At 37.6% G+C, this 12,500-nt stretch overlaps 2 protein-coding genes across 2 annotated transcripts in view; one reads left to right on the forward strand and one right to left on the reverse strand.

Moving 5' to 3' along the window:
- The window catches only part of LOC145465741 (sulfotransferase 1B1-like), a 10,224-nt gene extending 3,586 nt beyond the window's left edge, over window positions 1-6,638 (forward strand). Inside the window, exons 2-4 of the mRNA XM_081449507.1 lie at window positions 3,209-3,544; window positions 4,780-4,874; window positions 5,742-6,638. Coding sequence (XP_081305633.1) covers window positions 3,209-3,544; window positions 4,780-4,874; window positions 5,742-6,020 — 710 coding nt within the window. The 3' untranslated portion in view covers window positions 6,021-6,638. The remainder of the gene's footprint in view (window positions 1-3,208; window positions 3,545-4,779; window positions 4,875-5,741) is intronic.
- Window positions 6,639-8,297: 1,659 nt separating this feature from the next.
- Window positions 8,298-9,268, reverse strand: LOC145466404 (uncharacterized). Its single transcript, XM_081450115.1, has one exon. The coding sequence runs from the start codon at window positions 9,189-9,191 to the stop codon at window positions 8,775-8,777; it is 417 nt and encodes a 138-aa protein (XP_081306241.1). The 5' UTR covers window positions 9,192-9,268; the 3' UTR covers window positions 8,298-8,774.
- Window positions 9,269-12,500: the final 3,232 nt, after the last annotated feature.

The following is a 12,500-nucleotide window of genomic DNA, read 5'->3' on the forward strand; positions in this document are numbered from 1 at the left end:
AAAATCTTTCAACATAACTCGAAAACCGCCCTTTGCCCACTTTGGCGAACACGAAAAAAAGCCATTTGACGTAATCTGTTGTCTATACAAATTGAAGCAATCTCATTGGTTGCAATGCGTAGCAAAGAATTGTAATTGGTCCAGTAAAATCACGCCACTGTCAAACTTGACTCGAGCGTCGCTTCTCGTGGAATGAATACTTACAGCAAAAGCAGAACTGAACTGAGAAATCTACAAATCTTAAAGAAAATGCAGGATAAGTCAAGTCAGGTTTTGTCATCAGAGCAGCCCTGTGAGCCGAAAAGCTTGGATGTTGCCTCGAATATTGCAGGAGTTGAAAAACTGCGCTCGGAAAACTTGCGGTTGCGGTCAACCTGGAGGCCATTCGATTCGAGTTTTGAATGATAGGAGCGTTAGTGATGGTGGAAATTTGTGTCCTCTGTGGTTGGTGATTCTCAAATCAGTTTGAAATAGTGTCGGAGACAGCTTTTAGCTGCGATACAGTTGGCCGTGAGCTGTAGTGAGCTATACTTTGCTCACTGTTGCGCCCGGAAACGGACTGGAACATTCGTATCGAGAAGCAAGGTTATGTCTTTATTTTAATTGATTTTATGAAGGGGTTTTGATGTTTTATTCCAGACAATCACTGTGTCAACAATTATTTTGAGACTGAGAAAAGTTCAGTGTTTTAAATAAATTAATCTCATAAACATTTTGTTTATTGGGTTTGTTAAATTCAAGATAAAGCAATGGTTCTCGGCTTACCAAGACTAACTTTGTGTTTGGTTTAGTCTCGCTCGACTGCCGACTGAGACTGCTTGAGTATTTTTCTGAGTCATTTTCTAAAAAAGAAACGGCTTTATCTTTCTCCTTCCTGCTAGACTATGCTTCTCGTTTCTGTTCAATGCCTCGACAAGACTTTTTTGTACTTTATCTTTTGCCCAGTCATGTAAAACATTATCTAAATTCTCAAAACTTTCCGCCATTTCAAAACACAGAGGAAAAACTTTGAAATGATGACGTCAATCGTGCGTCTGTCCTCTAATAGATCATAGGCGAGAACCAATCAAAATGCGAGAATTACTTGGGTTATTATATAATATGTGATAGTTTATCTTTAGATATGAATTCACCATCCAATAAAAATTTGCCCAAAAGTGTTGATTTTTGTGGAGTTGAAGTAATTTTAGACCTTAAAAGTGATATTATTGAAGGAGTATTGTTTGAGTCAGTGCAAAGCAAATCTGTTCTCCAAAATATTATAAAGAATAATAGTGAATGCGCAGGGTTTTTGATATGGTTCGCATCTTTTTGCGTTAGCTGTATTTCAAAATCCATACAAAAATCAAAGTATGTATATTCCCTCTTGGTCTATGATGAAAGTCAAATGACTCCAATTCAATATACTAAAAACATAAGTGGTATTGCTTGTCTTGTTAAGGCTATTAGAAATGTTCAAAAAACATATCATTCAGCAGAGCATTACCAAATACAGTTTGTGCCATGTTCAACCAAATCTGTTGACAAGAATGAACGAAAAAGGATAATGAAAAAGGAAAGGCAGAAACAGAATTATAAAGGGATGGAACCATCAAGGAAGACAATATTATTGGACAAAAAACAAGCAAAAGATTCTACAAATAAAAAAGAACTACAAAAGAAACGAGCACAAAAATACAAAACAATGGATGTATTTAAGAAACAAAGGCTGTTAGACAAACATCCAGAAAAATACAAAACAGTGGATACAGCTAAAACACAAGACTTATTAGACAAAAATGCAGAGAAAAACATTATTTACATATGAACTATACAACGTGATAAAGAGATACTGCTGGCAATTTAATATTCGACAAACATCTTTACGTTTTCTGACGTCACCTGATACAGGGCCAACAAATCTGGTGTCAAATAACTTTGAGATTTTCACGTTGCTTAAAGACGACTTCTGTAGCGTTCGACTTTTACATAGCAAGATGTTGGAAAAAAGCCCGAGTTCACCCAGTCATGCGTCTAGTTAGGTTAGCGAAATGAATGAGGCGTAGCTTTGTTGTTCTTTAAGTGCGGCTGTATGTTACCGTTGCGTTGCTTGTTTTCACTTGTTTCGCGAGTGAGTGAGAATTCGGAGTTAAGAAATAGATGATCTGAATGACATCAATGATGGGAAATTATCCGATTAGTGATTGAATATCGCAACTGACCAAGGAGTAAATCGATGATAAAAGTTTTGTTCAGGAGCGATCGCGAGGATGAGACCGAGGATGATCGATTCCTGGCATTGTCGGCTCTGATCGTTTTCACTGTCACGCAATAAAAAAATAAATCGAAAACCATCTAGTGGAAAAAGCTAAGAAACTGTGATGTTATAGAAGATAACTAATTAAGACACTTTTTCAAGTTTTAGGCCTGTGCGTTTCCCCAAACTTCAGATATTCGCCGAAATGTTTCGCAGAAATTTACAGAGCCCAGTATGGAAACGCCGTGTTGGTGTACATCCGTGGTACACCAATATAACTCAATATGTCTGCCAGAAAATAGTGTAAACATCTGGAACTTACTTTGGCTATCTAGGCGACTGATTATCAGTATTAAACGAACAAGCATTTACATAAGCACTTTTCCTAATGCTCTAACTTCTAAAAAGTCTCAAAATCATGAGATAAGTATATATTTTTCAACAAACTCGATCGTAGCCTTATGGGAAAAAATTGAAAGACGCAATTTGTCTGTTTTCTCTTTCAAATTTTCCATTTGGCTTTTGAGCATTTCATCTAAAAAAGTTGAAAATAATTCAATATGATTTTTGAACTGGCGCACGGAAGAATTTAGTGGTGGACAATAAAGACAATAGAGTGTTTATGTCTCGGAACTATCGGTCTGATAGTTGCTTCGCTTCTCGGGCAAATATTTGTTTAAGGACATCAAATTTCAGCGGGGCAACTATCAGCCGACAGTTCCTCTACAGAAACAGTCTATTCTTTAAATAGAGTTTCTCAGCCGATGAACACAATCGCGTCACGGGATCAGTTTAATTCAATGAGAATCGGAGGAAATCTAGTGCTGAACTCAAATGGATGAGAGTGCACGATGGCTCAGCGAACCTAATTTGAGCATTTGCATTAGTGCGCTAGTAGACTTCTATAATTAAACTAACTTGTTAATAGCCTAGTATTTTATATTGGAATTAATTCAGCATTGTTTCATTCAGGGACAACATGGGTTCAAGAAATTGTCTGGCAGATATTTAATGAAGGACAAGTCAAAAGTACCTATTTTAGAGAACGCGTGCCATTCCTAGAACGGGCACACCATCCATGTGCTGAACATCCTGAAATCAACACTCTGCCAAGTCCCCGTATTTTAAAGGCTCATCTTCCTTACAATATTATTCCTAAAAGTGCAAACGAAGTCAACAAGTGCAAATATATTTACGTTGCTCGCAATCCAAAGGATGTTGCGGTATCATATTATAAATTCGTGACAAGCTTGGGGAGATTTAAAGGACCATGGGAATTTTACGTTAAGTTATTCGTAGAAGGAAATGGTAAGTTTATTTATACATTTAGCTCCGAGAGAATGATAACTAAATTCTCCTTACAAGTTACAAACCATTTTACGTTTCTTGTGATAGCTACATTAGGCGTTTATTCTTGGTGATCGATTTGCTGATCCTCACAGGCTATAAAAGCTCTTGCTAAACGAACGTGCAAGGAACAAAGTCACAAGAAACAGTTCCGAAGAGTTCGTGCGTATCGACGCAGACGGGTTTAACGAGAAACCAGACGAGGGATACGTAAATTAGCTGGCTGAATATAAGTTCTAAGAATATAAGGACTCGACTTTCATACTCAATTTTGTTGTGTGTTTTTTGTCGTTATTTTCCAATTAAACTGCCGAACCATTTGCGTATCATCAAGAATAAATAACTAATGTAGCTTTTACAAGAAACGTGTAAAATGATGTAATCTTGACTTTTTTTTACCGTGTGTGTGCATGTATATGCATGTGTGGGTTTCCCTTTGTAATACGTGGAATGTGTAATTAAGTGTTGTTAAGCTAGTTTTATTAATACTTATTATTCTTTCGACTTTTTTCTTTTCAAGTGCAATTATTCACTTATATTTCTTTTCTTAGGGGTTTCTTTAAGTGGTGGCTGTTATTTATTTTTACAATTTGTGGGCTGGGCAAGGGTGACACGCCTTGTAGGGGACGAAATGTTCTTTTGCTTCCCACCTGCCTTTGGCGTATTGTTTAAATTAATAAAAAAGAAATAAATTTTGGAAGTTTGTTGATAAATGTACGAAGGAAGAACTTCTGTACTTTGACTTTGTCCTGATCTTAACATACTCTAAGGTTTTTGAAACAAAAAACTCCAAGAATACTCGAGGACTCAAGCCAGCATGAAAGGAAGTTATTAATCGGCTTAACTTTTAGCCGTAAAACGGGTCAAAAAATTGGCCGTTAAGTGTCAAAATTGGAAAATTTTAATCGTTACCCGTAAAAAATATTAACCGTGAAACATTTTTAGCCACCAAAGTGAAGTCTTCTTGTCGAGAATTTTTTGTGATTTGGCTTGTGGCTTGAAAGCTATATTAGTCTACAATGCGGAAAATTTTTAAATTTTTTAAACAATGAAAGTTAATTTTGAACTTTGAAAGCAATGGTAATAATATCTGTTAACGGAAACTAAATTAACTGTTAGCCCCATTGAGACCCTCTAAAAATAATTACAATAGCCAGTGAGAAGATCTTCTGAGAGCTTTTATGTGTTACATACAGTAGGTTGGAACTTCTGGAATGACCATGTTCTGGGATGGTGGGAGCACAAAGATGATCCAAATGTCTTGTTTCTTAAATACGAAGATTTACAAAAGGTTTGTTGGAGTGATGTCTGTATTTTTACCCGTCCCAGATTGCTGCTACACTATTTCTTCCCACTACTATACTCGGAAATAAAAGTTATATTTTCGCGCCGTCATGCAATATCCTCTATGAATATCACGATGATCTTGATAATGATGATGATGATGATGATGATGGTGATGATACTTTATTAATGATGATACTTCATTAAACCTCGGGCAACTGGGGATTTTTTAGGCCACTAGCTGAAAAAGTCAATGAGTCGGAGTCACAGAAAACTTTAAGAGAATTATACCTGAACATGCTATTATTTGATTTGCTTTATGAATAAGATAGGCTAATCAAATTTTTACTCATTTAAATTTAATACATAAGATACTACTGAAAACATTGGATCACGTATGAAAGTTTATAGAAAGATTCTAGGTATTAATTACACACTAGGCAAATAGCAATAACATTTGTCGAGTGCAAAAATTATTCATCACTTGACTTCCCGTTCATTGGGAAATCGTGATTGAGATATGTGAGATTCCAAATAGTTTTAAAAAGATTAGATGATTTTTTTTGATCTTTAGAAACGATTTTCTTCGGATAGTCTTCGGCGAAACTTAAAAAGCATTCAAAACGGGGCGACCAGATCTCGTACAAATAACTTGGGGACCTGAAACGTCTCTGAATGTAGGCTTACTATTATTTTCTTCGCCAACAAAATATTTCGTCCGGAGGCTTCGATTCGGTCATCGGCGATCGAGATATGTTCCACCCAAACCAATAAAATCCGTATCTTCTCACCACTAAGTAATATGTTTTGTAAATAATGTACTTTATTTGATGTAACCGGGGAAAAAAGGAAATAATGATTCTCTCTCCACCAGGATCTACTTTCCCATGTCCGAATGATCGCCAACTTCCTCAACAAGCCGCTGTCAGATGATCTCATCAGTCGCATCGCTGAACAGTGCACATTCAGTGGAATGAAGAAAAATGAAGCAAGCTACTCATTACCAACCAAAGACGGCGAGTCTTCGATGCTTCGGAAGGGCGTGGTCGGAGACTGGAAGAATTACTTCACTCCAGAACTGAATGAAAGATTTGGGAATGAGGTGTTAGCAAAATTAAAAGGAACTGGGTTACAGTTTGATTTTGAGATATAGAGGACATTCAATAGTGTGCAATAATATGTGGAAAGCAAATGAATACATGTACGGTACTAAATTAAGCGAACACCCATTAAACAACTTGGATGTGAAAGCCTTGAACAACGTAGATTATTTTCCCATTTGACCATGTTGTACAAGGTTCAGCAAGACTTGATGGACACCTTGCTTCCTCCTGAGGTGTGCCTACTGGACAGGGTTTCTTGGCTTCCAAATGTACTCCCTGTCGTCATATTCAGTGCAATTGTAACCCCTATAAATTTTCCTTTTATCCTATGTAATTTACCTTTCCAGCGTAATTTATCTAAATCAACAGTATAATCATGCCAGCTATCAAATCCCTGGGTATAACTTCATTTTTCTACCGTCAAACCTCTGTAATTCGGACATCCAATGAGTTGATTCGAGTGTCCGTATTATGCGGGTGGCAGTACTATAGAGGCAAAGACTGTAAGAATTCTGGCTATGCTGGGAGTTAACGAACTGTCTCTTAAATATAGAGAACTCGAGGTGTCCGTATGCAGAAGCTCAACTGTATTTATTCATTTAAATTTTTTTACTTAATCTATTTCTCATAGCTTATCCAAGGGGTAAGCGCAGAAACAAGACAATCTCTATGCTTTTTCCATGTTTTGTTTTATTTATTTCTTGTTTTTGCAGGTGAATGAATAGCTTTTAAAAACCTTGCTTATTTTGTATCTTGACCTTGAAGGCGCAGCTGAATTTCATATGAATATGACTCGTTTTGACATAGAGGCAAAAGGCAACTCGGAAATGGCCTTTTAAAGTTACAAGAGACTGTAAATTTTTGACAGAAGTGTAAGTAAGTGAAGTTTCACTGGAATCCGTTGCAAACTCATAAAAATATGGGATCCCTAACTTGCCAACTCTTTTAAGGAAATGTATGCCAGTGCGCAACGCTTGTCCCTAGGCATACATTTCTTTGTAAGTTTAATTTGGAGTCCCATATTTTTTATGAGTTTCCAACGAATTCGTTTGAAATTTCGTAGACTTCGAGAAGATAAATTGAACTATGGAGATGATTATTTCTTTATTTGAAAAATACGAAAAATTGTGTAAAAAGGTGTAAAAAGGTTATTAGACTTGTGAAGTGCACAGATCACTATCATGACAGAATTTATTTGTTGCCTTTTTAGTTTCTCGAAGGCAGATAATGACATAATTAGTTGCATGTAATACGTCAGCCATTGTTTACTTTTTAACAAGAGCTAAACAAATAAAAATAACATCACCTTGGGTCTAATCACAGCGTCTTTTGACCATGCGGACAAAGAGGTCTTCAGACCAAAGACCAAACATTTGCATAAGTTCAAAACAAGCTTGGCATTCTTGAAGTACGTGCTAGAATGTTTAAGACATAACTGTGTTAAACAAAGGCCCCGTCCATAGCCCTCCACACTACGCCAAAGAAATTTGAAAACTCAACGGTTTTCCTACTGTTAGGCCTACCGTCCACACCAATCCGTCACGAAAATGAATTTCGAAACCTCTCTTCACTGAACCGGAGGAATTTGAAAACGCCAGCTTTGCCTATTAGTTTGAAATGGAAACATTTTGAAAACGGAGCTTTTCCCACGATTGCCGGCTCAAACTCAAATCCAAAATGACCGGTGATTGTTGGCTTTCAATTTTATCCGGCGTTGTGTGGACCGAAAACATTTGATGCGTTTTCAGCATGAAAACGCCCTTTTCAAATTTCTCCGGCGTATATATAGTGTAGACGGGGTCAAAGATGCAAACATTAAAATAGGTGAATAAAGATTGTTAGAATTTACTTCAACGATGCTTTTTTCAAAGCTTCTTACGATACACTTCAGTACCTTTATTGCGCTCTCACAATAAAATGTCAAGGTACATTAATCAATTCATGTACGCCCCTAGCATATATTTCTTTGCTAAAATTGGAAGGTTTGGGGTCTCATATTTTCACGAGTTCACAGATTTTTATGAAACTTCGCATATTTACTAAATTTGGCATGATAAATTGATCTATCGTGTACTTTTTACTTCAGCTGAATGTCACCGTTTACGATTTCAGATGTTTGCAGGTGAACCATGTCATTAAGAATGACAAGAAATTTACGTCTGAAAATAGCGCTTTACAGGCCATTAACATACTCTTATTAGTCAAAGAGAATCCAGAATTTCGTGCTGGCGCACGGTATTTGAATATTCAATTACCATAAAGTCACGAGCATGATGCTTAACCTTGAATTCATAGCTCAACGTTGAAGAAGCCTGGTCTTACTTATATAGGGCTTATGTTTTTTTTAATGCTTATTGCAGAAGTCATACTATTTCGATACTTGAATATAAAATTACCCTAATCTGCTCGCTCGTATCGTAAAAGCCAATTTGGGTGTTAGCTATTAGTTGCAGTGAGTGCCATAAAGCTGGCCTCAGGGTCATTTACCCTCCTATATCCAAGTTTCTAAACTAGGGCTGTCCGTTAAGGGGGCTATGTAACAAGTCTCCTTCAATATTTTAGGGTTCATCTCTCTTGTTGCAGATCAGACAAGACTGAAAACGCATTTGGAGCCGTTAAATTGGCGTACTTTAATAAGCCTTCATCTTAGGACAAACATCTCATTATCTGTAAACAAACCTAGTTATTCATAACCTTAATTGTGGTCTGAAAACATTTCCCTGTAAATCGATTTGTAGTTGCGTGCTACCTACTAATAGTCAAAGGTATTGTTCCAACAAAGTCAAGAAAGGCATTCAGTTCAACTAGGTTCTGTAACCGATGACGAACACACTGCTCCAATCCTGACTGGCTGCAAGTTTCCCTGCAATGTGGTTGTTCTCGCTTTTCGAGCATTTGGAGTGACACAACTTCACTGTCATTGACTTGTCGGGCGACATTGGAACCCACAGGTTAGCGGAGTTGACAATGTTGACGCCTTGGCCAGTGGCTACGTTCATATACTGCTTAAACACTTTGTCGCCGTCGTTTGTGTAAATGGCGTAGTAGCCTCGCTGAACTGAGTCGCCTTCTCCGATGGAAGTGATAAATGTGTAAACGAGGACCTCTTTGGCGTCGCGTGGAACCTGATTGCCTTGAAGAAGATTGTACGCTTTCTCTTCTTGGTCGAAAGCTGGCAGATTGCCCAAATAAACTTCCACTGGAGTCCATGCAACACTCATGATGTTTTCGTCAGAGAAAAGCTTCCACGGAACTTTCTCTATGCAGTTCTAGTTTACTTGTGCCAAAGCCAAACGGCGTAAAGAGTACTTCGTATATATGAAAAGGCTACTCCCAAACTGTCACAATGACACCCAATGGGGTTCCATCCACGTGGTTCTTAATTAAAGGAAAGGGGTGGGCTTAGCGGACATCATATCAACAGTTTAAACCAAGTAAATATATTTCTCAAACAAAGCTACCAGACAATGACGACAACTTGATATTCTTTCCGGATGGGAAGATTTATCATCGGTTGCGAAACACTGTTAAGCGTAACATTTTTAACAGCAAAGTATATTGAAACGGCAACCGCTGCTTAATAAACATGCTCGTAGGAGGCATTTAAATAACATTTTATAACTTCTATGGACTACTGCTCCTATAACTGACCCTAAATTATAAAGTGCTTGCTTGTTTTGAATCTACGTACGCAATTCGTACTATGCAAATGTGTCTGGTTAGCCAAAAATTGACTGTTGTCCTTAAGTAGGGAGCGAGGTAGCGTGCCTGAGTGGTTAGGGCTCCGAACTTGAAGTCCGGAGGTCGCGGGTTCAAGTCCCCCTCTGACCAATTAGCTGGAGCTGTTTCTCGGAAAACCCTAGTTCAACTCCTCGGTCATGCTTGTAAATAACCAACTGGTCCACCTCCAGTCAGTTGGGATTTTTAAGCCTATCATGTTTAGTTGATATGTTTGTTTCTTTCAGTTTAATAGCATGCCTTTGTATTAGTTAGATGGCTGAGCTAAGTGCTTTTACTACTATAACAGTAGTAACAGTTTGGGAGTACATTTCAACAATTTTTTTTAAGTAACCAGAAATATCCTATGAATGGCGTACGCATTCTAAATAACATAGACAAGGGCACTAAATTTAACTTTTAAGAGTGTGTCCAGAGACAGAGACAAAGAAATGGCCTTTGTGTACATGTTTTAGTTGATGTTCATGAAACGGCCACAAATCGCAAAGTTCTATGTGAATAGTACGCCAGCGCAGAAAAAAATATTGAAGGTCCTAAACATTTTCTGGCTTTTTTGAGAACTTTATTGATTGCTCTCACTATCCAATTAAAGGCTATTCACAACACTACGAAATATGCACCTTAGTTAAGATGAAGCCACGGAGAGAAATCAAATTGCCCTTTTGAAATGAGTATCTGGATCTGCGCTTTTAGACGATAGTTGTAAAACATGATCCAGTGGATTTCATGTTCACATGGCTTTTCTTGTTGTAGAAATACTAAACCAAAGACGGCTAAGTAAATATGCATAAATTAGTGCCAAATGGCCATTTTTGCAGGGGAACCTCCTAACTTGAAGGGGATAAAATATTTTGACTTACTTTTTGCCTTTTTTTTGTTCATTCACCAAACCCAACATTTGTGCCAAGTTTGAACGAAATCGATGATTTGAACTGTTTAACCTCCTGCCTGGTTCTGCCTGGTTTTCTCGTGGACACACTCTTAAAACGCTTAGACATAGATGATTAAAATCATCTTCATGCATGTTTGGTTTAATCGATTTTCTTCTGGCCGTTTCGCTCCCAGTGCTAGAAGTGTTTAACATGTAACTTGTTATGCAAAATCAATAGATTACAGACAGCAAACAGGTAATGAGAAAAGACAAACATATCAGAGGGTGTCATTTTGACTACACCAAGTTCGTTGAACTAATTTATAAGGAAATTTATCATATGGCTACCTCCGTAAGCGGGCAAGATGAATCAAATCTTGCGCTGTTATTGGCTACCCGAGCGGGCAAGATGGAGCTATCTTGCCCGCACGGGACTACCCGCCGTGTGCCGCGAGAAAAATTTCCCCGAAAGCCGTATAATAAATCCTTTATTGACCAAGCTAGTTCGGTCAAAATGGCTTGTTATTGGCCTCGTTCTTTTTTTTTTGCGTGTTTGTGGACCTCGACTCCGTCTCGGTCCTTAAACAGGCAAAAAAAGAACTTTGGCCAATATCCAGCCATCTTGACCTCACACTTGGTCAATAACCCATATGCATGTGGTACGCGCAGCTTGAAGGGCGAATTATGAATCTGATTGTCTTGCGTAGATACGTACTCCGTGGACTGTTTTTTTTTTTTTTTTTTTTTTTTTTTTTAGTTTTAGTGTAAGTTTAATTCTAATTGTTGTAATTGTACGAGCAAATTAAAAAACAAAGAGAATCTGATCTTGGGAGTTAAACACGTGTTGTTTCTTAAGGTTTCCGAATACTTTTGTTGTTGTCCTTTTTGCCTGATCGATCCCTGGCTTTATGAGAGCCCCTCCATAACAATAACATATTTTGAACAATATTTTGTCAGGTTAACATTTCTTAAAATTAATTAGATCATTGTGGCTTTAGAGGATGCAACCAGGTGTAGAAAGCAGATTTTGAAGTAGGGGCGTGTGACTTTTTTATGCTAACATACCATTTCGATTCGTAAGGATCGACACATAAGAGTCATAAGATTTTTTTCCGGCTCAGGCTGAGGATTGTTATTTTCTATCGATTTTACGCTGAACTAAGTATTCTTGTGAATATTCTTAGATTATAGGAACGCAAAGTGGATTATGCGACACAACGTCATATTTAGGGTCTGTCCTATCATGACTTTGATGCATGAGTTGAAGTAATTTTGAAGCCAGACTGCAGGCAATAAAGACTGATATAACACATGCATGACTCCCTGCTAATTATTTGTGTGCAGTTTCTCAAGTGTTTTATTTGAGCTAGACCGAACGTTTTAGTTCGAAATACAGCGATGTTTGTCGTGACGTCACGAGCTCTGTCACGATCGCCGTGGTTTGCAAAAAGTGAGGATATTAACAAAAGAATTATACATGTCAGTGTTCTTTGATCAACGCTCTCTTTACTTCTCTGCGAATTTTCGTGCTAGAACTTGCATGGTCAAGTACGCAATCAAAATCAAGATCAAATCAAATCAAGACTTTATTTATCCACGGTAAAGATTAAAGCTATAACCTTATGGGGCCGTGCACTAAAATAAGAGGAAAAAAAATTAAATACGGTAACCTACTATATATTATTCCGGCAGCCGGGAACAATGTTAAGAGATTTTCGACGGAAAGCATTATTTAAACCTCTTGAGTGTATTTTATATTTCTTTAATTGGAAATGCCAAGGGATTTGTTAAATTATTTTGGTTGTCTAGTTGACGAATTAACGGACCTTGAGCTCCGGTAATTCGAGCTTGCCTACTTTAAAAATTTTTGGCCAGCTTGAAACTCCAAAAATATTGCAGAACATGAAGGGAAAGATTCGTC

Source organism: Orbicella franksi, chromosome 13 (assembly GCF_964199315.1).
Source record: "Orbicella franksi chromosome 13, jaOrbFran1.1, whole genome shotgun sequence".
NCBI lineage: Eukaryota > Metazoa > Cnidaria > Anthozoa > Scleractinia > Merulinidae > Orbicella > Orbicella franksi.